At 41.5% G+C, this 27495-nt stretch overlaps 1 protein-coding gene across 1 annotated transcript in view; it reads right to left on the bottom strand.

The window, feature by feature from the left end:
* Positions 1–27112, bottom strand: part of TSHZ2 (teashirt zinc finger homeobox 2) — a 527445-nt gene extending 500333 nt beyond the window's left edge. The window contains 1 exon segment of the mRNA XM_017888159.1: positions 26942–27112. Within this exon segment, the coding sequence (XP_017743648.1) occupies positions 26942–26981 (40 nt within the window). The 5' untranslated portion in view covers positions 26982–27112.
* Between the last annotated feature and the right edge of the window lie 383 nt (positions 27113–27495).

The raw sequence follows: 27495 nt of genomic DNA, 5'->3' as shown, positions 1-27495 counted from the left end.
AATATTAGCTGTTGTTTTCATTGCCATCATCATCGTCACCATCTTCTTCTTAGTGGGGTTGGTTAACCACTGAGTATGTGGCTTGGCACACAGTAGGCACTCAGTGAAAGCTAGATGGTGTTATTATGTCTCATGGTTGGGGTATACAGCATTTCGACCTTTTGAGCACATCAGACTCAACTGTAGGATTTTTTAAAAACACACATGCTGGTTTTCCACCCCCAGAAATCCCAGTTTGCCCAAGGAAAAGCTGAGCACGTGTCTTTTTTTGAAAGCTCTAGAGGCGAATCTGATGATTCCAATCACGAACTAGTGGCTGATAGAGGGAGGATAATCTGGACGACAGGGTGGGAAATCCCCATCCCTAGACTGGCCATTAGCTCTGCTCTGTTTTATGGTCACATACGACAGAGCTGGTGCTCAGTCCACTTTGGAAATATTGGATTCCATCTGTCAGTCAGTCATCAACCGATGCTAACTGAGGACCTATCACACACTGGCCTTTGAGCCAAGTGCTCAGATACAAAATGAAGGAGGCAAAGGCCCTATGGTTTACAGCCCCCTTCCCTCACCTTCCCTCCCTTTGCCACCCCTTATTCTTCTTAGCCCCTTTTTAACCACCTGGCACCTTAAGTATATATGTTGCTTCTGTCCCTGAGAGCAGGGTCCTGATGGATCTTACTCATTGCTGCTGCTACAGAACAGTGCTTGGCACCCAGGTGATGTGCTTAATAAAGATCTGTGTTAAGGAGGTGAATTGGGAACTCTGTGCATCTTGGAGAGCCACGCTGATTCCAACCCAAGGCAGAGCGCGAGGCCCCAGACTCATGGGCCTTGGAATGTGGCAGTGAAGAGTAGAATGTGCTTTTCAGTCCTGCCATCATTTTGCTATGTAGTCTGAAATCACTGCTATAAGTTTCAGTTTATTCATTTATGAAGTTTATAAAATGTTGTGAGGATTAAGTGGGATAATGCTGAATGTGTGGAGAGTGCTTAAAAACAGTAGTTCTGTTGAGTTGATTTTCTCATCACCTGGAATCGAATAAACAGAAAACAGTTCTAGAAATGTTTTGAACATTCCTGAAGAGATAAACTGAGTAGCCAGCAATACGCCTACAATATTCCTAATTATACAGCCTGAGAGCATGCATCTGTTCACTGAACAAATATTTATTGAGCTTCTACATGTAGTGGACACTATGGTGGGGTCCCAGCATATGGGAATCATAAAACCAGACACGGTTTTATGTGCAGAGGAGATAGACAGAAATTAATTAAACCAAGAATCATAGAATTGCAACCCTGAAAAGAGAAAGGCAGTGAGGTATATGGTGCTTTCAGGCCTGTACTGGCAAGGGTGGATTTAACCTAGTCTAAAGGCTGAAGCAAGGTTTCCCTGAGCAAGTGATCCTTGGGCTAATATATGAACTATGTGAAGGCATTAACTAGACTAAGAAGAAGGCAGAGCTTTGGTCGGGTGCAGGGGCTCACACCTGTAATGCCAGCACTTTGGGTGGCCAAGACGTGTGGATCAGTTGAGGTCAGGAATTCGAGACCAGCCTAGCCAACATGGTGAAACCCAATCTCTACTGAAAATACAAAAATTAGCCAGGTGTGGTGGCAGGTGCTTGTAATCCCAGCTAGTTGGGAGGCTGAGGCAGGAGAATCACTTGAACCTGGGAGGCGGAGACTGCAGTGAGCGAAGATCAAGCCATTGCATGCCAGCCTGGGTAATAGAGCAAGGCTCCATCTCCAAAAAAAAGAAGGGACAGGTAGGCATGGAATAAGGACAGAAAGAAACCACAGTTCAGGCAAGGAAATGATGAGAATTTCATGTCAGAAAGGAGGCAGGAGTCAACCAATCAGGGTAGGCTAACTCTTCTCAAATCTCAGCGTGCTCACAAATCCCCTGAGCAGCCTCTGAAAATGCAGATGCTGATGAAGCAGGTCTGGGGTGGGGCCTGAGAATCTGCATTTCTAATGAGCTTCTAGGAGATGCTGAGGCTGTTGGCCTGCAGACCATACTTTGAGTAGGAAGGTGTTAGGCCATCTCTTTATCCTAAAAGCAGGGGAGTAAGAGACTTTCGTAGGATTCCTCCGGATTTTATGAACCCACTTTGCCGTTATCATGGAGCAAAACCCTCTGCCTGGAATTTGCGAATCCTTTCGAAGCCATAAAGATTTAGTTGGAGTTGCTGTTCTTCCCTAGCAAGTATGTCACCCCCGTTCTAGGTGGCATCGCCTGGAACAGGCTGTCTTTGCCCAACAAAGACAGCTTGCTTGGGTGTTACGATTCAGAAGCTCTAGGGGGTAGCGATGGGGAGAGGACAGCTCAGACATTTTTTTTTTCTTTTTAATCAGGTTAGGTTTGCTAAAAGGAAAATATAGAAATGTATACAAGTAGATCATCTTTGAGATACAATAATAGCCACCATGGGACTGAAATGAAATCTTATAAACACGAATTCGTCTCAAATTCAATCATTAAAGGATTAAGGGACAGGTATGCTTTCGTTGTTGCTGCTGCTGTCCGAGTAGACCCAGATTAGAAATCTCAGGACTGCCAGCCCACATGGTAAGACTGATCACTACTGGGGTCGTGATCATCCATAGAGATGAGCATTGCGAAACCAGAGAGCAGGACAGTGCTGAACCCCCTGGAGGGGAGACGAGCACAGGAACCAGGGCAGATGAAGCTGGGAGGCGAGTTCTCCTTTGGTGACATTTGAGGAGACAAGACGAAGAAAGCAGATGCCCACACTACACCTTTGCTGCATCTCTCCCAGGTGCACTGATGTCTTTCTAAGACAATCTGGGTGACAAATATGAGCCCAAGAAACATTGCCCTTGTAACAGATCCCAGCCGCTCCCGATGAATGTCCCTAAACAAAGGTTGCACGCTACCCCCTCGTGCTTGAGCTCAATTTAATTACTCACCGCTGCAGCTTTAAATCAAAGGTGGTTCCTATTAAACATAATTACCTTTGCCAGCAGCTTGTGTAACACAGTAGTGAGGAGCTACTAACCAGGAATGGTTTCCACAGAGTATTATATATGCGATTGGACTAAATCAACAGCAGCCAGGGCTCTCAGCTTCGGAGACACACGTGATTCAGCCACGAGCACATACATGTTGCAGGTAGAGCGTCACATGCACACATCAATACAATGTTTCCTTCGCATATGTCAGCAGCCTAGAAACACCACTATGCAAGAGAATAAACTACAAGGGAAAAGGCTTCTCTAAAGCTCGAATGCACAATATATGTTGCTAGGTCAGTTTTTCCACAAGAAAGCAAATTGCAATCCAACCAGTTAGTCTCTGAACAATCCCAAATACAATGAGAAGTCAGACAAACTTTCTCAACAACCAAATGCCCATATTCCTCTAGCCTTCTTACCTCAGGAAAGCAGGAAGTGATACCACCCAGGCTGACTGGGATACAGTCATTTTTTTTTTTTTTCCTGTTCAACCTCACCACATCTTTCATTCCAGACATACAAAACTTTTAAAATCATGAGCATCTTCATCATTTCAGGCTTCTCAATTCCCTTTTTTTTTTCTAGTAAATAAATAAATAAAACCTGAAAGGAAAGTTGAGAAGAACTTTTGGCCCTAAGCAAAAAGAAGCTACAGTGATCTAGACTTGGAAAGTGGTTCTTTCAATCCTGCTGGCTCATCCTGGGAGACATTTTACCCCACTTCCACTTTATATAAACCATTTTATTAAACTATGTGCCCCAAAGCATAAATGCAGACCTCAAAATAATATATCTCTTTCTCCAAAGATATCCATGTGCTATTCCAGTAGTCTTCAACTTACTGTTGTCTACCAACATCACATTGACTAACATTTATTAAGAACTTACTACGTACCCAGCATGCATTAAACACACTATTTTTAATGAAGAAAGTGGGGCTTAGAAGGTTAAATAACTTGTCTATGATCAGATAGAAAGTAAATAACCTTGGCCGAGCACAATGGCTCAAAGCAGTAATCCCAGCACTTTGGGAGGCCGAGGTAGGTGGATTACCTGAGGTCAGGAGTTCGAGACCAGTCTGGCCAACATAGTGAACCCCTGTCTCTAGTAAAAAAAAAAAAAAAAAAAAAAATACAAAAATTAGTCAGGCATGGAGGCGCATACCAGCTACTCAGGAGGCTGAGGCAGGAGAATCGCTTGAACCTGAAAGGTGGGGGTTGCAGAGCCAAGATCGCGCCACTGCATTTCAGCCTGGGTGACAGAGCGAGACTCTGTCTCAAAAGAAAAAGAAAAGAAAAGAAAAAGTAAATAACCTAGATTGGAACCTCAGTTTGCTTGAGTTCAAAGCACTCGGTTGGAACCCTATAGAGAACGCAGTATACAGCTATGGACTCTGCTGGCCCTGCGTGCATTCCTCCCTTTTTTGGTAATGCCACTTTGATTTTGCTTTGGCAAATCATTCTGGATGCACACAGCCAGAGAAAGTGATTGGTTTGGGGAGGGTCGGGGAAACCTATGTAGGCCAAGGACAACCCCAGAACATTTGCTGGAGGTCCTTGGAGAGAGATGTTCTTTTCTGCCAGTGGCTAAGCCAGATGGACGATGAGGCTAGGTGGTTGCTGCGACCACCCCATGTAGGGATTCTGAATGAGAAGCGAGGTTAAAAAACATCAAAGATGGAGCTTACCCCAACCCCATCGCTTGGGTCTCTGTATCTGTAGCTGTGAAGCTGGAGCTCCGCTGAGTCACTCAGATGCTGGATAATGTATCACAGGCAACAACAGGGTTCATCAAGATAAAAAAAAGTTTGACTTCTAGAGGTGCTGAGGTTAGGTACTTGGTGTGACTTTGGAATCAAACACACCTGATCTTCAATCCTGGCTCCACTATATGTCTTCTATCTGAACTAATTACTTCACAGCTCTGTGTCTCAGTTTGCATATCTGGAAAACAGGAATAATAGTCTACCTCCTCAATTGAAAGGGAGGCTAAATGAGCCTCAAGTGCACATGGGACAGAACCTGGCACGTGGTGGACTCTTGGAAATGTTAACGCGTCTGGTTGTCAGTTTCCAGGAGCAAAATAGAGGGAAGGAGACACAGGGAAACCGAGTCGGTTTGATTAAAGGTTGTGATGAGCAATCAAAAAGACTCAGCGTGGCCAATCAGGAAAAAATCTGGAGAACGTCATGGCACATTATGGCTCATAAGAGCTGACCAGGGGCTAATGTGCAGGATAGAGGGCACCTGGGTTCAGAAAGGATTCATCTGAAGGGAAATCAGGGAACCATTGCTAATGAAAATGTCAGGGTCCACCTGTGATAAAATCCGGGTAGGAATCACAATTAGATCCAGAAACAAACATATAGACATGAGCTTGAATTCCTAGGGAGCCACAGATCATCTTTATGCATTCATTCATTCATTCATTCATTCATCCATCCATCCGTTCATTCATCCATCCATCCATCCATCCATCCATCCATCCATCCATCCATCCATCCACTCATCCATCCATCCATCCATCCATTCATCCATTCATCCATTCATCCATTCATTCACCCATCTATTCACCCATCTATTCATCCATTCATTCACCCATTCATTCTTTCAACTAACATTTCCTGAGCCCTCACTGGGTGCCTTCTTCTGGACGTTATTCTGGGCATTCCATTGCTAAACTCTGAAGGCAGAGGCTGTGCCTTGTTTATCCTGATAAGCCCTGACACACAGCACGGGGGCCAGAAAACAATATAAATTAATAAATATCTGCTAAATGAATAAAAGGCAGACTCTCAAATACACATATTCCTTTCAGGGAACTTATCTTGCACTAATTTGTTTGCTCTATCCATCCCTTCTTCCCTCAAGCAGTTTCCAAGCCTCTTTTGTGTTATTCTTGGAATGAGATTTGTACCCTGGAAAAGCTACATGGCAGCATCAACTTCAGCCCAGCAAGGTTTCCAGATCAAGTCCTCACCCCACAAACTTCCCTTTGCTCCTCTGGAAGGCAAGAGTGGCCTTTTACTTTTTCTGTGTTTCTCGCATAGAAAATTAAAACATGTCAATCCACAAATTGATTTGTTCAGTGTACTATGTGTCACAATTGTCATTTTCATGATTGCAAAACCTGTAAGAAGCCCTTCCCCTTGTCTTCATTTATGGTTTTTTTCTTTTAATAAGGAAGGTGGTAAGTTTCCATTGCTACTGTTTTATCTTAGGGGACTCCCCATTAACTTTTCCAAATCCTTCCCTCCACTTCAGGAAAGCAGCTTAAAGTATGTGCCTAAGAATTCCAATCTGCAGTTACAGACAGGCATCCCTGCTTATTTTTATTTGTCAGAGTGCACTGGCAGATTCCAAAGTCAAACCAAAGCACAAAACTTTTCTTGTGGAGGGGTGCTCAGGGGACTGTGATCTAAAATGAAAATGAGATCATGGTTTAAAAACAACAACAACAAACCTCACACAGTGCATTGTTACACGTTTGAAAACATCTCTGTATTCCTTAAATGTTCTGCTAAGAGTACTAACAGGTCAGTCCACAGGAAATGCAAGAATATGTTATATTTTAATCAGGGCACATAAAACACTGTCTAGAATGTTATGTTGCCCCGGGGAATGCAGTGAGCAGGGAACATTTACAAACTCCAGGTCAGTCTCCCCATTACATCACTGTGAAAAAAAATAAATTTATGAGGTTAAATTATATGGATGTTATATATTGGAAATGTTAGCCCATTCCCAAATGAGAATGTTGGCTGAAATAGCCAGATTCCCGGAGAGAAATTTCAAAGTCCTTCTATTGTGGATGTTTTTATGGTAACTTTCCACAAAGCAGTGAAGACTTATTCTTTGGAGACAATGAAATGAATAAAAAAAAGAGAAGCCTAAGAAAAAAACCTCTAAATTCCAATCGAGAGGGCACCTAAAAGAGTTGCTTACATTATTCTTCTCCTGAGATGATAATACAGAAGTTATTTTGTGGAACTTACTCATGATTTATTTGATCTATTCCTCATCTAAGTGATTGGAAACACAGATGTTGATGCTATAACTTTGCTTCCAGTAAATAATTCCTCAAAGGACTCACATTTGTTTAACCTTAGTCACAAGATGATAAAACTTATTAAACATTTATGGAGGCAGCAACACAATTCTGTTGGTTTATGTGTTTGGCAAGTTTGGAAACTCATTTCCCCAACTTTTCCACCTTCCTTTCACCTCTTTTAAAGAAAAAAAATATCTTTGAGGAAATTCCTGTACCTGGATTATGAAGATATTTTTTCCCTTCATTCTTTGTCTCTCCATTTGTGGCTGCAGTTTGACAGTAAATAGAAGGGCTGCCATGCTGATCTTAAGGAACAATAATTAAACCAAAGGGACAGGAGACAAGGGGCTCCTATGGGATCCACAGAGGAAGAATAAAAGCCCCACTGGGGAACTGTTTTCTTACGATTGCTAGTCTGTTTCTGAGATAAGCAAATGTTCATGAGTGCCACATGCATGCATCGGTTTATCCATTTGACATTTACTAAGACCCTACTCCAGTCAGCTCTGTGAGTATAAATAACTGGGGTATCTAAATATTCCGAAGGCCTGGAACCTTGGAGAACCCTTGTTCATTCATTCATTCATTCATTCATACATTCATGCATTCAACCCAAACACCGACCGTGTTCCAGGTATTGCAAAAGAATTGTTCCCACAATTCCTAAGATGAATCCCTGACACGATAGGACATGTGGCATGGAGAGGAAGAGAGGCAAGGAAATAGACAATACAATAGGGTGTGGAGCTTCCGGTACTATCTGTCTCTTATACATTTCCCATCGAGAGCAAATTTTCCTGAGCAGGGGACATCCTGTGTAACAGTGGTTCTGTTTTTCTCTCACCAAGCCGTGACCAGAAGGTCAGGGTACAGTGCCACAGGGGAACCCCCAGGGAAATACACTGTGACGTTGGCTTCATGTTCACAGGGAAAATCCTGAAGGGTTTTGTGGTGATTCCATTAGTAGCGTAGTTGGCAAGAACTCATGCACATGCCAGGTCCACCACAAATGCAAAATCATGCATCAGAAAAGCTTTTCACATTCTCCCCCAACACACACACTAATACCCACAACATACATACTCCACACAAAATCATGCATTATAGAAGCTTTCACACTCTCTCCCCCAATACACACTAATACTCACAACATACATAATCCACACAAAATCATGCATCAGAAAAGCTTTCACATTCTCTCCCCTAACAACACACACACTAATACCCACAACATACATAATCTACACAAAATCATGCATCAGAAAAGCTTTCACACTCTCTCCCCCAATACACACTAATACTCACAACATACATAATCCACACAAAATCATGCATCAGAAAAGCTTTCACATTCTCTCCCCTAACAACACACACACTAATACCCACAACATACATAATCTACACAAAATCATGCATCAGAAAAGCTTTCACACTCTCTCCCCCAATACACACTAATACTCACAACATACATAATCCACACAAAATCATGCATCAGAAAAGCTTTCACATTCTCTCCCCTAACAACACACACACTAATACCCACAACATACATAATCTACACAAAATCATGCATCAGAAAAGCTTTCACACTCTCTCCCCCAATACACACTAATACTCACAACATACATAATCCACACAAAATCATGCATCAGAAAAGCTTTCACACTCTCTCCCCCAACACACACACTAATACCCACAACATACATAATCCACACAAAATCATGCATCAGAAAAGCTTTCACACTCTCTCCACCCACAGAACACACACTAATACCCACAATATACATAATCCACACAAGATCATGCATTATAAAAGCTTTTACACTCTCTCCCCACTACAACACACACACTAATACCTACAATATACATAATCCACACAAAATCATGCGTCAGAAAAGCTTTCACACTCTCTCCCCCAACACACACGCTAATACCCACAATATACATAATCCACACAAAATCATGCACCAGAAAAGCTTTCACACTCTTTCCCCCCACAACACACACACTAATACCCACAACATACATAATCCACATGAAATCATGCATCAGAAAAGCTTTCACACTCTCTCCCCCCAATACATACACTAATACCCACAATATACATAATCCACACAAAATCATGCATCAGAGAAGCTTTCACACTCTCTCCCCCACCACAACACACATTAATACCCACAACATGCATCAAACATGTTCACATTACAACACACATAATATACATGTATTCACAACTCATATGCACAATAAAAGAGACCTACAGCAGAAATACACAATCAAAATATACATACAGTGTAACTAAGTCATTCTGGGTAAAATATACGCACAGTGTTCTCAATACACATTGGTAATAGACCCAATACACACATACACACACACACACACACGTACATCCCAGTTCTAAGGATGATGTTGGTGGTCTTGGTTAGGAAAAGCATATTGTACCACGTGGACCTTCTAAACCTTGGAGTTCTGTCTTATTTATTTATATTTCTACCCCCTGGACCTACAAGTGAGCCTCAATATATGTTTGCTAAACTGCATTAAACTGAAGTTTAACTGCTTAAAGTATTAAATTGCAGGATTGACTATTGTTAACAATTCATCTTGTAACACAAAATCCAAGGGCTCTTCCTTCCCTGACCTGACCCCATCCACACACCAGTAGCACCCCAGAAGCTCGGCATCTCTAAAGCCATAGCTGTCCAGCTCTGAAGCTTGATCTGTTACCAACACTGAGGACAGGTGTGATTTATTTTCTGTTGTTCATGCTTTTCTTTTTACTTCTCCCTCTTCCCCGCCCCACCCCAAGGCAGTTACTCACAGTTTTCTTAACACACTCATTATTGGGATTATTGATATATTTTATTTACACTCAGCATACTTAAGTCAAGCAGGCATTTTGGAAGTGCCTACTAGATACACATTTTTTGGTTAGAGGGGTAGACATCTTTGGTTAGAGGGGTAGACATTTTTGCTTAGAGGGATAGACATCTCAGCGAAATTACCAAAAATATTCCAATTATAAAATATTAGCTGTTTCAATAATGTTTATTTTTTTCCCAAATGATTTTCTTACTACATGCAGTAAATTTTTCATAACTGTTCTTCTCCACGTAAATTACTTATGTGAAGATCGTAAAAATTACCACCAATATTCAGTACATGATTTTGTTCAATGATGAAAAATTTAAAACATGCTAAATGTTTATTAACAGAGGAACTGATGAATGAATGAAAATGTACATTCTTATGATGGAATATTACAAAGTACATAAAGATAAATTAGTTTTATGTATACATATAATTTGTATGTATATATATTAAAACCTACCATCTCTCTCTTTCTTTTTTCTATCTATCTATTTACTTGGATAGAGTCCACACATAAAGTAAAAAAAAAAGCAAAAAAAATTGCAAAATATAGTGTGAAACTATTTACCCAATCTTTTAAAAACATATACAAAAGAATAATAATTCTTCTAGCAACATATACATGCATGTAAAACTATAAATAACAGAAGATATGCCCACTAGATTTTTAATAGTGCCTGTCTCTAGGGAGAGACTGAGAAAGGAAATAATAACTAAAATTTGTTGAATTCTTATTATGCACCAAGCACTGTTCTGAGTATGTAATAAGTATCACCTTTTTAAGTTCTCATAAGACCTCATGGAAGTAAGAATTCTCCTTATGCCTATTTTACAGGGGTGAGACTTTAAGCTTGTTGTTCAAAGAATAACTATTTGTAAAGTTTAATTATTTTATATCTGAAATTGATTGATCAAGTGAAATAAACTCATCTTATTTTTTTTTAACAGTTCTTTCTCTCTTCTGTTCCATCTGACTTCCCACCCAATACTAACAGAATATTAATGTTAAAGACAATAAAACAGGATGATCATTTCATTCCATTTCTTATTAGATTAACCTCAAGTCAGATGGCAAGGCAGTTTGCCAAACTTTGTTTTAACACAATGGTTTGTTTTACAATGTGACCCACTAAAAAGGAAATAAATAAACAAAATGTTAAAAAAAAAAAAAACTTATCACCAACAATAACTAAAAACAATTGATTTTTTGTGTGTGTGCAAGACAGATCCTATCATGATTTCTGGTGTAGACAACATTTTCCCTCTCAGATAGGATCCCTTGAATTTCATGTTCACCTTTCTTATCCTATTATTTGGAGTATTTATTTAAGCATCACCTACAGTTAAATACTTACAAATACAAGATATCTTTTAGAGATCTTGGCTGTAAACCTGTGAGGGCAGCTTTTCATTTGCTAAAATAAATAACAGGGCAGTGTCATTGCATGCGTTCCATATTTTTTGACGGCCAGGAAGAATCCTGGAGCCTACAAGAGATTTATGAGGAACAGATGAGCAGTGTCTGACTTAAGGACACATCCTCAGAGATGCTGTGGAGTGGGTGAGCATGATTCTTACTGAGACACCCCAGATGGACTGTGTTGGGGGTTTTCATGATGTTTTTCTACTTTTGTGTAGTGAAACAGGAATGGATTTACGAAAATGCTGCCGTGGATAGCATAAGAGGTTTTAAAAGTCCTTTATTCTTTTTCTTTTTCTTCATAGGCTGAAATTTTAAAGATGGTGTTTGGGGATTTAAATAAGTAGGGATGATTTTTTTTTTCTTCTATGACACAATTGACTTACTTCAACCTGGGGAAACACTAAATTTCAGTTCACGGCCTTGGCCTCCGTGTATCCATACTAGACTGTGGAAGTTTATTTATGTGAGTCTGTGCTGTTAAGCATTAAATACTACGAGGAACAACAAAGCATCGTGTCTGAGAGCTTGGACTCTGATAGGTGGGCTGCTTCAGTATCCTATCTAAAAGCTTGTCGTCATCTTAGTCATGCTCCTTGAAATTTCCAAAACTTACGTTTCCGTATCTATTCAATTGGCCAATAATCATAGCCAGCTTATGGGATGTCTCAGGGAGAGACTGTGTATAAACAAACTGAATGTAGCCAGTGCTTGGTAAATGTTAGGTACAAGCTTAGTCCTTTTGGCTTAGTTGTTATATGAGTCAAGAAGTGGTAACCATTAAGATGATGACAGTCGTGATTAGTGTCATGTTCATCATCAGCACCATCATCATTTTTACCACATTCACCCATGGGGCACCGGTACTACATAGAAAGGGCTTGGAAGTCTGACTCAGGAAAGGAGATCAGGAAAGAAAAAAGGAAATCAAGGAAGAATAAAAAAGAAGAGAAGTCATTGAAAAAGTATGAAAAAATATGAAATAGACAACAAGAAAGTAGAGGAGATTCCAAAAAAATACCACCCAGGTTTTCTGCCCCCATTCTATAGAGTCTTCAGAATTGCAGGGTGTAAGAAATAAAGAATCAAGAATCAGGTCAGAGATCCCTTTTGCTTCTTTCCTGTTTCACTGATCTGGAACCCAGGTTGCCAGCTGGCTCCCAAGCAGACAAAGCCCCCTTCAATTATTTTCTGGATTGCTTGTCTTTCTCCTTCTTAATTGAAGACTTTTCTGGGCTCTGTTTCGTGCTGAGACCAGGTAGACGAATGCGTAAATGCACGCATTTCCTCGCTGTAACACAATAGAGAGACTTCTTATGTTTTTTTTTTTTCCGTTCACTAAAAGCCATAAGTGAAAATGGACCCCTCAAACAACTTTGAAACAACTTTTAAAATACAAGTGCTTTGGCATTTTGGGGTAGGGGAGAGAGAGAGGGGGAGGGAAGACAGAGAGAGGAGAGAAAGAGTAGAAAAAAAGGGAACTTACATAAATTTTATGTACTTTTTCCTGTTATCCTGTAATTCAAATGGATTAATGTATATCTAATGTACAAATTCCTAGATTCATGGGCCTCATTCCCCTCCTATGGAATCAGAATCTCTAGGCTATAGGTCTGGAATCTGCAAATTTGCATTTTAGCAATTTCTCCAAGTGATGAGTATACCAAATAAAGGTTGAGAACCACTCCTCTCTTCTGGATGCAAAACTAGGAAATCATTCCCATTCCTTCCATATTTGCAAATTTTGGGGGGTAAGTAAAGACTTTCCTGAGCTTCCCGTTGATATCCTGGGAGAGGAGATTCCTGCAGATTTCCAAAGTCTTTGGAAGTTTTAATGAAAGCCTCTGTCTTCTGGGGATTTCTTGACAGCCCCTACTCACAGCTTCTTCGTGCACCTTGCCCTGACCTGGTATTGTAGTGTCCTCACATCATTCTAGCCCCTCTTCACAGCTTGTGCAACATCTTCCCCCCTCCTCCACACGCACACACAACACACACACACAGTTGGTTTTTTTACACGTTTCTTTAAAACTATTCCTTCTTTTTTTCTTGCCCTAATTTTATTTTAAAACAAAAATTTATGTCATAGTCAATGAAAACCCCATATCATTTGCTATACATTGATGGTAATCAGACAATGAAAGTCTAAGATTATTACTATTTTTTTGTTTTGAGACGGAGTTTCACTCTGTCACCCAGGCTGGAGTGCAGTGGTGAGATCTCGGCTCACTGCAATCTCTGCCTCCCAGGTTCAAGCGATTCTCCTGGCTCAGCTTCCCAAGTAGCTGGGATTACAGGAATGCCCCACCATGCCTGGCTAATTTTTGTATTTTTAGTAGAGACGGGGTTTCGCCATGTTGGCCAGGCTGGTCTCAAACCCCGGGCCTCAGGTGATCTGCCGCCTAGGCCTCCCAGAGTGCTAGGATTACAGGCATGAGCCACCATGCCCTGCCCTAAGATTATTATTTCATTTATTTCTTTTATCTTTTCTTTTTTTGTTGTTTTTAGATGGAGTCTTGCTCCATTGCCCAGGCTGGAGTGCAGTGGCATAATCTCAGCTCTCACTGCAACCTCCACCTCCCAGGTTCAAGCGATTCTCCTGCTTCAGCCTCCTGAGTTCCTGAGTATCTGGGATTACAGGCGTGTACCACCTCGCCCAGCTAATCTTTTGTGTGTGTGTGTGTGTGTGTGTGTGTGTGTGTGTGTGTGTAGTACAGATGGGGTTTCACCATGTTGGTCAGGCTGGTCTCGAACTCCTGACCTCGTGATCCACCTGCCTTGGCCTCCCAAAGTGCTGGGATTACAGGCATGAGCCACCGCGCCTGGCCATTATTTCATTTCTTTACTGGATATCTTTGCTTGCTAAAGTCTCTGAATCTGAGATCTGCTCTTTCTGACAAACAAGGGTGAGAGGTGTTAAAAATAGGCTATTATCAAAGACTTTCTCTTGACTTACCAGAGGCATTGAAATGGTATTGAAGAAGGGACATTACTTTCACTACATGATTCAATGCTGCTTAATCTACACTAATGGTAGGGACATGCTTATTGGGATAACTCTGGCTTAAATAATGTTCAAGGATGGGCTTGCTTCCTCATTAAAACTGCATCATTGGAGATGATGGTTTGAGTCAGTGCTCTCTAACCCTTCCCCCTAGAGACATGTTTTTGGCTCCTTGGGTTTTCTCATTTTAACTCCTAAGCACCATGTCACCACCATTCACTCCTTCAAATAATATTTATTGAGCACCATGTATGTGCCGGGTCTCATGGACATGAAAGCAATGAGACACAACATCTGCCCTTCAAAGTCCATAAGGTCAGAGTCATGGTGATGATTTTAATAATTTAACATTTATTGAGCACTCACTGTATGCAAAGCACCATTTCAAGTGCTTTACTGGTATTGATACTTGACTTCTCCCAACTACCCAGAAGGGGATTTTATTATCTCCATTCTACCAATAAGGAAATCAAGGCATGGAGAGGATTATTAACTTGTTAATAGAATGACTAAAATGTATTGACCACTTACCATGTATGCACCATTCACCATTTTCTTCATTGCAAATACCACAGTGTTAAGTGTATCATCTGGTTTATCTCAATTAATCCTCATAAAAAACCCTATGAAATGAGTCCTTTTATTAGGTCTGTTTTGCTAATGAGAGAACAAATTCTGGGAGGCAAAGATGCCTGAGGTCACACCAAGATGAAATAATCATTGGAGAGAAATCGAACCCATGCCTGTCTGTCAGACTCCAGGATCCATCCCCTTGCCCAGGGACTGAGTTGTCTAATGGGGGTGGAGAAATATGTGAAGAAGCCATTCCAGGACTCCAGGAAATGTGCTTGGAAAAGTGTGGCCTCTTTCCCTGTATGGCCGATTCTAGAATGTATGCGGCTTCCAACACTTTTCTTGGTTTCCACTTTGGCTCAGAGAACGATAGACTGACAATCTGCAGTAAGACCCTTACACATAACTGGAGGAGAAAAATAGAAGACAGAATTAGAGAAAATATTCATGGCTAACCTAGTCTGATTTTTCCTGTACAGCTTTCAGTAGACGCCTCTTTTTCACTCGCACCTGTCTGCAACCTTGTGGTCTCTCTCCGGACCACTGCCATGGCTCCTCCGCCATCGATCTGGTCCAACTCTGCATAGCCTTTGACTGCATTGATGTAGACTCCTCTTGAGTGGTTGCTCGCAACCTGGGTCCCTGATAAATCGCAGGGCAGCCAGAGGACCCTATCAAACCTAAGTCAGATCCTGACTCTGCTCCTGCACCATCCGAGGCACCCCACCTCGGTGACAGCCCCAGTCCCTTGCTTGCTTATCCTTACCCTCCCTGCTCACCCTCCCAGTCTGCTCCGGCCACCCAGCTTCCCATCTGCTCCTCCTGTTCGTCCCAGTAGCTCTAGCCCCAGATGTTCAGCTGTGCCCGTCACTGTCTTCCTCCAGAGAGGGGCAGTTTTCTTCCAACCGCTTCACACCAGACCCACTGTCAGTATCACTTCCGCAGACGGGGACCTTTCCTGACCATCTTATTCAAAACAGCCACTTCCTGTCATGCTCTACTCCTGCAAACACCCTCTGCAGACACCAGACCCTGACACATGGAACCGTGTGCTGGCTGGTCTCTGGTCTGCCCTCCGCACTCAATGTAAGCTCCAGGAAGGCAGGCACTTTGTCATTCGGATGTAAGGCTTCAGTTCCAGCGCCTCCTACAGCGCCTGGTACACAACCACAGCGTCCCTCCCATCATCACACTTGTTCATGAAGGTCCTAAGGCAGGCGGCAGAATCTCCCCCGTGCTCTCCAGGATCCCAAATCTCTTTGTCCTAAGATCTTAACAGGCAGCAGCCAGCTTCACTTCTTCCTGCTCTCAGGCACTTATCTGGAGGTGACAATTAAAAAGTGAAGAAGGCGTTACCAGGAAACAGCCGTAGCCTATTCCCATTAGCTTAACAACCCCTAAGCTGTGCTGCCTGGCGCCTGAGGGGATAAGCGCGGGTTCCCCATGGGGTAGGGGCAGAGTTGTCAGGTCCTGGGGGACTGGGAGCACCTGGAGAGCGCAGGCCAGGAAGGCGCTTGGAGAGTGCGCAGGGAGAGGCTGAACCTCAGGGTCAGAAATGAGGACCCTCCACCCTTCCCCTCCATCCATGTTCTCAGCAAGCACTGTCTAGAAGATGAATGAACAATATTTACCGCACAAAGGGATATCACTGCTCTTCAATCGAAGGCCCATGACAAGATGAGCAAAATACAAGATTAAGACGAAAACCATCGTCTTCTGGTCATGAATAGTTTCTAATTTGAAACATATTCTAAGAACAGCTAGGATTTGCAATTGGTCCAGAGGTCTGCTAAAAGTTTTAGACCTATGGAAGAGATCCTTATGCTTGAAAGTAATTAATTAGTATACAAAGCAATACGCGAATGAAAGTATTCATTCATTTCTTTACAGTTTCATTTATTCATTCATCAGGAAATATTTGGTTAGTGCCTAATACGTGCCAAGGACTAACTCAGGTGCCCAGATTTCTCTCAGAATTCCTGCAGAAAAGAAAACGCAATTAAGTGCATGAATAAAAAACATTCATTTGTGAGGGGGATCCCATGTAAAGACTGGGCCCTCACTAAGAGTTTTATATGCGTCACATAATCGAATTATCACAAATAAAATGTGAGGTGAGCAAAATCCTTATCCCCATCTGACAGATGAAAACGCTGAGGTGCAATGAGGCGAGAAAACTTGCTTCTGAGTGCACAGCTGGCTGCAGTTGGACCCCAGGTCCGCTTGACTCTTAACAATGCCTTTCCACAGCCTTGCCGTGTCATCCATCACAGCGCCAATCTCTCTATGAAGGCTGGGAATGTGTTTTTATCTCCAGCTGCCACCTCTATCATCCTAAGCATCCTACTCACCATCACTAGGGCTGGGTAAGTAGACCAAGAGAGCAAACATGCCCAAGTCCATCATCACTTTTGAAATACAAACAGGGCCTATGTTCAACTAATAACCGAATCAGATCACATCACCTCCTTAGGCCTTTGGCATTTCCTCCTTCATCTGCCTGGACTCCTTCTCCCAGCCTTGTGCTTGGCTAGTCTCTCACTTTTTTTCAGGTCTGATCAAATCACCACTTGAGAAATAGCTCCCCTGACCACTCTCTATAACATGACAACCCTCCATCACTCTCTACCGCATGAAGCCAGATTTATTCTTATGAAATGCAATTAGGACTATTCAATATACTGTTATATATTTATTTGTTTGTTACCTTTTTAGGCTTGCCCACAAGAATATTAACTGTGTGAGGGCAGGGGCATCTCTATTCTTGTCTACTTTATTTCTGCAGCACCTAGAACAATACCCGGCACATAATAGATGCACAGCCAATATTTGTTGAACGAATGAATGCATGTACATACATATGAAAGAACATCTCTTAAAGAGACAACTGCAGATGAGAGGAGTTGGCCTGAAGATTCTATCCGCGAAAGGCAGCATCCTCCATCTAGGCTCTCAATTTACCCCCATAACTTTAGACATCACAATAGATGCAGGGGGAGAATAGTAAGACTGAGGGTTCTTCCTTGGGTCCTTCCTGGCAATTTGCTATGACTATTGTAGATAAACGATCATAGTACATTAAATGCATGGGCCTTGGAAGCAGAAAGAGCTGAGTTTAAAACTCAGCTTGGCCACTGCACGACCTTGAATGAGTTATCCTGCAACTTACTCAGATTCTCATTAGTAAAACAGGGATTATACTCGAAAGTTATAAGGAACAGGACTCAGCCAGATGTCCCCTCCTCTGAGAGGTCTCCCCTGTCCATTCACATCTCTGTTGTCCCAACTCCTGCTCTCACAATTTTGCTTTTATAAAGCTATTGTCATCATGAAGCTTTTTTCTATACTGAAATGATCTTTTGCTTTATAAATTTGTTTGTATATTCTCTAGCTTCCCCCAGTTGGAGGGCAAGATCCCCAGGGATCATCTCCATCCTATTCACCTCCAGGTCCCAGGTAGTAGAACAGCATCTGGCACATAGTAGGAACTCAAGACATAACTGCGTGTAAACGAATAAATGTAAACATATAAAGCCCTTGGTATGTAAAAAGCACTTGTCTAGTGGCAGATATCATTGTTACTGTTGTTATCATTGTTGATGGTGCTATAAATTCTATTTCTTGGGAAAAAAACATTTTTTTTTTGAGCTGGTGCCGAACTCCAAACAGTCCAGCGTGAGTCTGCCTCAGAAGAGGTTAAAACATTACTTAGCCATTGTGTTTCCAGACTTACAAATCAAAATGCATCCATATCTGGTTTCTTTCAAGCCCTGGACCCCTTGTTCTATGATAATTGGTAAGTTGCTTATTTCCCGGTTAATATAAATTTTCCATGGTCTGGTTATTCAGGGTAAAGACACACTGTTCCCTCATATCCCTGTGGCGCCTAAAAGTTTCAGCACACTTTCTCAGCCCTCATCTGATGCAATCCTTTCCACACACCTGGAACATATAAAGAACTACGATTGCCCCCATTTTATAGATCAGAAAGTGGAAAGCAGAGATTTGAGCAGCCTGCCCAAGTTTATGCGGCCAAACAAGAATTAGACCTAGAGACTTGAACATGAATCAGTCTGACTCTAAAACCTCACATTCTTATCCGGAGAGTAAGGTTTATCTCTAGAGCTTGCCTGGGGCTAAATAACTAGCACAGGGCAAGCCTGCAACCAGAACCCAAGTCACTTCCCCTTACTCTGCTGTTCCATCCACAGTCCCAAATCGAATCCCAAGGGGGAAAACAAGAAGAAGCACTCAGCAGTGTACCCAACTTTCTAATAAAGGAAAATAGCTAAAGGCAATTCTGATATAAAACGCATTTATGGCTTTTCATTTTGGCATTTCTTCTGTACCAAATGGTACCATACGCATAGAATAGATTTGACTCTTCTCTACAGCGTCATCTTGACCCAGAAGCTATTCATATCCCTCTGGGGTATAAAAGAGAGGCTCCTAAATACATAACAAATTCCAAGGATCTGATAAATTGAAGTGATTTAAAGTAAGCCCTGTGTACTTTATATAGAGATATTTAAATGCCGCTGCTCTCACTTAGACAAGTCATTTTTCCCTATAGAAGACCTTGACCCCTCTGTCTCATTTTGTATCTCCCATGTCACCAGGTTTCATGGATTTTTCATGATCCAGTAAAGCATTATGGAAGTTTCTTTCAAATTCATTACAGAGTTGCTTGCTGCCAACTCTGTTTTTATCTCATTCTGCCCTTCATAACTATTTTCATTAAAAACAATAACTGTATTCTACCCACATTAATATCTAAACTATATAATTTCCATAGAAATGGCTTAGATGTGGCTTTAAGAAGAAAGCTCACGGGTGATTTTAGAGTATTCCTTCAGTTCTGAAATCACTCAAGTAATTAAGACCAGTGATCTTAATTTTTGTACTAACAAACTGCAGAATGCTGGCTTTTTTTTTTTTTTTTTACCCCACCTTAGTGTCTACCAGCATTGTGGAAACATGAGGCCTTTCCTCTATCATAAATGGACACTATAGCTTTTCAATTAAATTAGTCTTTGGAGAGAGATGCAAAAGAGCTAAAAGCTCCTTTAAAATCTTCCCTGCTTCACCGCTTCTCATTTGCCAAGAAGAGGTGTTTAGTTAAAATGCAATACTGTTGTCTTCTTATCCTGCCGCAACAAAGCTCTCTCAATCTTGAACCCTGAGCTGGCTATCTTATAAAGATTCCTGAGGTTTTTCTTTTGGTTTGCATGCCCACATTCGGTTTTCTGAAACAATTTTTAAAAAGGGTTGTGTAATATAGTGTCTTACATCTGTGTGTCCAGAGAGAGTTTCATTAGACCCTGCTTCAGGCTGGGGTAGCAGGTAGGGGGATATTGAAATTGTTTTTTAAATAACACAGGTGGAAAGAAAGTTCTCATTCAGATGAGCAGAATTCAAGACAAATGTTTTCAAATATGATCCAGGTATTTCTTCCCCCCATGTAATTTCTCTAAGCTCATTATCTCTAAAACTTTTGCATTGTGCGTTTTCCTGTCGTTATGCATAGCTAAATAATACTGATATATTAATAATAGGATTATCTTGCTCTGCCTCCTGAATTTTAATTTCTAAAATTTTAAATAATTTTAGGCATTACTTCAGCATCCCAGAATATTGGAGGGTGCCCAAAGGTTGTCTTTTCTATGGGGAAATGCAAAAAATTGAGGGGAGCAACAACTGAACACTCCAAATTGCCATTTTAATGACTTGCAAATGCCTCCAAATTATTGAATCATTGCATTCATGGAGTTTGCTTTGGAAACAAATATATCAGCAATTCCCACTCGCATCTCAGATTTCTCCTCTGTGTGTCTGTGTATGTACATAATGTCTTTGAACGGACCTCAGTCTGATACCCTCGGACAAAATAATTTCTCGGACAAAATGAGCAATATGAATCCGGTCACACTGCTGGAGACGCTCCCCATTCATGTGCAAGTTAAAGTTGAAGCTATATGTTTGCAGAGATGCTTTCTCATTAGTTTGCAGACCTAGACTAGCAGGGAACCGTTGGGCTCTAAAGTCTCTAATGTTTATTACAATGTCTTAAAAATCTGATGTATCTTGAAATCCACTTTAAATGCTATCTCTACACGTTCTTCTCAGAAGAAGTTCCCAAAACAAGGGAATGAAAGGTCAGTAGGAGGGAAAACGAAATTATAAAGCCGGTGAAAATAGTGTTACATGTTAGAGGCATGTAAATAGATGGTGTTTTTTTCTTACTGTAATATTCAGGTAAGCAAGCAAGCACTCTCCACTTGCTTGTGGGGTTAGAATGACTAAATTCCTCCTGTAATCAAAGAACTGCTTGCCAAAGATCACCCTAAGGAACGTGAGAATTTCTAACTTTAAATCAAACTCGTAAAACTTAAAAAAAATTTAAAAATACCAATTGTTACAAATTGCTGAAAATGAATATAAAACCTATTCCGGGGTAAGCAGACTCTATAAAGATAGAAGGATAAGCTCTCCCTGATTACAGACTACAGTAAAAGATAGTCTGTATTTATCACAACATTAGAAAATTAAAATAAATTTCTCCCAAAGAAATAAAAATATAAAAGCATTCTCAACTTGCGAAGCAATAAAATTATTTGTGTGCCAGGCTTCTTTTAATACCACTGTGATTTTTTTAATAAAAGTCGTTCAGTTTGATTGTAATTAAATATGTAATGAAAAAGCACTGCTTCAGGGAAGCGATGCAAGACACTCCTAACTGTTAGTTTAATGTATTTCCAACTGACTTTGCATCAAACGAAAATGATACTCTGTGTATGCCTGGTCTTAATATAGAATTTGTTCGGCAATTTCTGTGTTTTTTAAAGGGGACATGGGTAGAAGCAGGCATTGCCTTTGAAATAGTGGCTGAGTCTTCCCAGACCATGACATTCCCAAATAAAATTGATAGTATAAATACAGTGACGGAAGGGAAGGTCGACTTTGGACATTTACCTCGTGTCAGCTAATTACAGGCACAGCACAAACATGACCAGGGCCTAGGTTTCTTCTTGGTTGACTTCCTAAGTCAGCTGCAGTGACGAACAGTGAGGCATCATTTCAATGGCTTTAAAAAATGCCAGGCTCAGTCTGTGCCCCCACCCCCATCACCAAAACCTGCTCAATGGACAGCACAATTCCCAAGGCCCTGGGAAGAGAAACAAATCAACTCAGATATTATCCTTTGGAGAAATTCCGTCAAATAAATGAGAAATCAGCTGGGATGAAATGAAAGCATAAACCTCCGTTGGAGACTATGAGAAAGGTCAAGCTGCTTCAGGGACAGACCTCCTAAAGATACTTGGGAGATATTTCTTGGGTGGTAAGCATTCCCAAAGTGTAGCAATAGAATGGGCAACTGGGAGATAAGGAAATATAAAGTGGAAGGAAAAAACGTAGACTGTTTCTGAGGAATGTTTCTCCCCTCCCCAAAAGTAACCTTCAACATTCAAACTCTTAAGCCTCAGAGAAGATTTTCATTGTCAAGAAGTTTCCCAGAGGCCCTGCTCCCTTATATAGTTTCTACTAGAACTCTCTGTCACTTGTAATCTGCTGATTAGGGTTAACGTATTGTGTCCTGATATGGCAGATTAAAAATGAAATCAATAAATGCCTAAAACAAATGGGCTTTTGAGATGTCCTATTCAATCTGAGTCTTTAAGGGTGAGGTGAGAGGTGGAAGAAGGAAATCAGGACGGGGGGTGGGAAAAGGACCACTTAAGCAATCAGTTTCCATCCAAAATGTTGTGTGGACCAAGCGATTTCAAGGTATCTTCCTTCCTTTTTCAGAGATCTACCTTAAGTAACAAGAATGGTCAAAAGAGTTTGTGCTGCTGAGACCCTTTGGGCTTTATTGCGGCCATGCGTGTGTGTGTGTGTGTGTGTGTGTGTGTGTGTGTGAGTATTTTTCCATTCATTTGTTAAAATCATACTTTTGGGCAAGTGAAGGAATCCATCGCATGAGATATTTAAATATTCAAGATGTGAACTTGTCTTTCTGAAGGATATTTAAACAAAGTGAGGGAGCCAGGGTCCCAAATCTACTTGATTCCTAGTCTCTTGAATCCTGTCCTACTTGACAGTAAATTGAAGGTAAACTTTGCCCTGAGCTGCCTGTCCCCTCCCTCCATCCTGTTGGTTGTGATTTCTGGGACCTCACCCGTTAATTCAGAGTCATCACTATCAAGAGATGGAAAAGAGATCTCTGAGGTCATTTCTGCTCTGTTGCAGTGTTCAGAGTTGTCCCCGCTGACTATGTTTCCCATGTAAATAACCTATGTTATTAAGGTGCAAATTGCAACTTTTAAGTAATGATTGCTAATAGTCTAATGTTTACTGCCACACAAGGACATTCATGAAAACAAAATCTGCATTATTCATCTCCATATTAAATAAACAAAATAAATTGAGGGAGCTGTTCTTTCTTGCAAGACTCTCCTCAGATCTGGGTGATCAGAAAGCCTCTGAGTCAGCGAGAAGGAAACATCTAATCGCTTTGGGTGGGCAGGGGCAGAATCCTATAACTTACATATATATTAGATATTCACAAGATATGCTCACAAAAGATTTTGTGTTCTATTGCAATTGGCTGTCGTTAATATAAAAACAGTTCAGGATGGTGAAATAAAATATGTATTATATATGCGTGCGCACAGAGGCTGAGATAGGCTGTAGAAAATCAAGAGTTAGATGATAAGTCTACAATTTTAAATTTTTAACCACTCTGCATCCTGCAAAATGCAAACAAATCAAAACCCCGTTCTGTTTTATTTTACTTTCCTGCCATTTTCTCTATCTTCCTTGAAATGCATAGAAGGGAAAAATGCTGGTACTGAATCCCGCAATATTTTCAGGTAATAGTGGATGCATGTTAATGGTGAGTGAAATATACATCCAAGGAAGCAAGCATGCACACACAACACAAACCCCTGGGGTACTGTAGGCTGCTTTCTCAACTTTTTTTTTCTTGCCCTAAGTAATAGTATGGTGGAATAGCATAGCTTAAGAAAGCCAGGAAGAATGACATGTCAGAGGGAAATACTCTGATTTAGCTATTTCCTTAAAGAGAATTGTCCCCTCACATCCCTTCCCCCTGAAGGGGGAGGAATATAACAAATAAAGACTAAAATTCTTCATCACTTACAATATCATGCTGTTTATTCTGTTTAGATACCTGCTTTAGTAGAAAGTTCTGTAATTGATTCCTTGAAACATGGAACTTAAAATTAATAATACAAAGAAATCAAATTGCCTGGAACAGTTCTTGGGAAAAAGAGCGCTCCGAGAGAGCCTCAGCTCTGATCCACTCACAGGCTTTTTCTATCTCCCATTATTCATTAATCAAGCTAGAAATCAAGCTTTCAACATCAGTCCTTGGGTGTAATTACTTACAGTTGTGCATTGTGTTTAATTTTAAGCAGTGACAAAAGTTAGTATGGCCATAATCTTAGAACCCATCTTCTCTCCTTCCCTGGATGTTAAATGGCTACAGAACCCCAAAGTGGCTAACTTTACTGGTGAATAACCACTTCAGCTGAAATAGAGTAGGACATTGATGACCTTAGCTGAAAAGAAGAAACACTGCATGAAAAACTATCTCCTCTATTAATATGTGAGCAAATAAATAAGGTAAGAGGGCCCTCACTGTGTACGAAATGTATTATCCTGTTTCAACTTAAAAAGGCTTTCCCCTTCTGGTGAAAATAATAAGAATCATACAAAACAAACAGACAAAGACAGTAGGGATATAATAGGCCAGAAAAGTGAAACTCTAGTTACAAGTTTCTAACACACACACACACACACACACACACACACACACACACCCCAATAAACTAGCCAGCACCAACAGATACAGTTTAATGAAAAGGACCTAATTTAAATAATGTGATACAGTGTTATGTTACGTACACCTGGATCCTTATCGATCGGAGGATAATTATAATCAAAGTCGAGCAATTCTGAGCAGTGCACTTTTTGTAATGAGCTTACTAAAGGAGACATGTCCAGTCATTCTGGTAATTTAAATTACTGCCTAGTTGTGGATAGTCTTTACCGGAACAACAGGGAAAAAAAAAAAAGAGTAATTTTCAGGGCAGTATCACTTCTTGCTGGACGGTAGCCCAGGGTTCTCTTTCGGGACAACAATAAGGACGTTATCTCTATAATGTAGCTACACTTAAACTTATGTTGCCAGAACTGATGCAGCAGGCTCACTCTTCCTGGGTCTCAAAGGCCATTGAACACATTCACAGGCTGTCAGATTGCAAAGCAGCCTAAGTTTTAGGAAATAAGTGAGTTAAATGCAGAAAGAGACAACTGCAGGAAAGAGACATTGTTTTCGAAAGAAGTAACTAGAGTTGAAAAAAGAAAACTTCACTGATGAGGCAAGTTCCAAATATATGCCTCACTAAAAATATTTTAATTATTTTGCTTTTAGGGAAACGATCAGAAGATATGTGAATCCACACTTTATCAATATTTCTGCATGCCACTCGAACCAACTTATAAACAGTTAGGGAAGCAATTCTGTGCTCAGAAGGAAAGATAACTGTGGATATTTTGAAACACCTATATTGCCATTTGGACCCGAATCAGGGGAGGAAGGAGGATGAGCTTGGTGGTTCAACACATTCAGACAGAGGATGCCCACTCTCCTCAGATTCCTAACTAACTCTGGATTTGTTCTAAGGGTGACTTTGCAAAGTTTATGAAAGTGTTCCACCAAACTTCTCCCTATGTTTTGCTAGAAGTGGAACAGAATGAAATGTGGAGGTGGGTCTGCAGAAGGCCAGCCTTACCTAATGTTGCCTAAATCAAGAGGGCAAAGACAGAGAGGAGAAAACAACTAAACGTAAGCTTTTAGCAAGGACACAAAGAAATAAAAACGCCCACATTAAAAGCCAAACAAGATAATAATTGTGCATGTCTGGCTCTGAATATAGAGGGCAAGGTTTGCGTCACTGGCACTCTGAGTTACCATGGTGAGTGATTTATTGATATATATCAAGAATGAATAGATCAAAGGCAGCGAGATGACAGGTGATCAATCAAACGTCAAATCAAAACTAGCAATCAAGTGGAAAGCTGATTTTTCAGTGGGTGGGTCTGGCAGAAGAAAAATGAACTTTCATATTACACTTCCGAGAAACAAACCCCAGCACACTATTAAAAAAGCAATTAAGCAACCCCCCCCCCCAAAAAAAAACAACAACCTTAGAAGGTCTATTGTACTGATCCATTAACTTGTTCTTATCTTTTTTAGGGGGCAGTAAGGATTCAGATGGATAGTTCTTCCAGTACGAATCATTTCACAAAGTTTGCAACTCTCTAGGCAAAGAAAATCCAGAGCTGTTTAAATTTCTATGGGGAATTTCCCCCTCACAACCCCTTTTGCTTTTTTTGAGAGTAGGGAAATTGTTAATTAGATTTCCAAATATGGATCCTTTTAGAAAATATACGCAAAGATCCATCCATTTCCTGGGGGCATTTTGTCCACCTTGGTGATCAACGCTAAACTCCTATTGCTCGCCCCAAAGCCTGCCTGCAGCCCGAGTGTCCGGTATGCCTCACACTTCAGCGTCCCAAGCCCCAGTGAGAGGAGACGCTGTCCCTGGAGGCCAGAAGCCACTGGCACTGACCACGCAGAGGGATGCAGGGGTGGAGGTGTTGTCTCCCTACTCCGCGCCCCAAATCCTCAATCCGACTTTGGCCCGAGAGGCAAGAAACAGACTGGGAGAAAGTTAGGGGTGGGGTAGAGGGTGGAGGAAAGAAAGTTTAAGGAGGAAAGGCTTGGTGGGATAGCTCCCCACAACCCAACCGGAGCTTAAAAGGGGAGGATTTGGGAGACCAGAGAAGGCGAGAGAGGACGGGGTTATTAGAGGGGCACCCGGCGCAAACTCCCCCGAAAAGCTTAAGTGGGTGGTGCCCCCGGGCACCCAGGGGCAAGGAGGGCGGGCGAGGAGCTCGGCGCACAGGGCAGCCCGGGCTGGGCAGCCCCGAAGCGGAGCCGATTCTCTTACCTGCCGCCCGCTTGGGTGCCTGCTGTTTTCTCCTCGGCATCCTCTACTTCGCTCCAGTCCCACTTCTGGCGCCCCAGCCCCGAGTCGCGCGCCAGGGCCCGCTGTCTCTCTGGCCTCTCTGGGTCTCCTCCGCCTCTGCCCGGTGGCTCCTAGGACGTCACTCGGCCTCTGTCCCCCTGACGATCCCCCCTGCAACTCCTCCACCACGGGCCAGAGACCCCCCTCTCTGGGTGGCAGACACGGGTGGCTTGCGCCGGCTGCTTTGAAGTAGAGGTTGGTTCTGCCTTGTTTGTTTGTTTGTTTTGGATTTTTTTTTCCTCTCTCTTTTTTGTATTTGCTTTTGGATTTTTTTTTTTGTTTTTGCGTTTTTTTTTGGTGACTGTTGAGACACTTGATTTCTTTATTAAACATCCAAGACCGGGTTCGGATGGAAGGGACGAGGGGCGCACACGCGCCACACGCACACTCGCGCGTAAAGATAAGGAAAAAAAAAAGGCAATCCTGGGAAGGTAGTGGGTTTCTTCTTCTTTTTCTTCTTCTTCCTTCTCCTCTTT

The sequence above is a fragment of the Rhinopithecus bieti genome, unplaced genomic scaffold, assembly GCF_001698545.2.
Source record: "Rhinopithecus bieti isolate Rb0 unplaced genomic scaffold, ASM169854v2 scaffold_15834, whole genome shotgun sequence".
NCBI lineage: Eukaryota > Metazoa > Chordata > Mammalia > Primates > Cercopithecidae > Rhinopithecus > Rhinopithecus bieti.
Note: the sequence above shows the minus strand (reverse complement) of the source record. Positions and strands in the feature narration are given on the sequence as shown.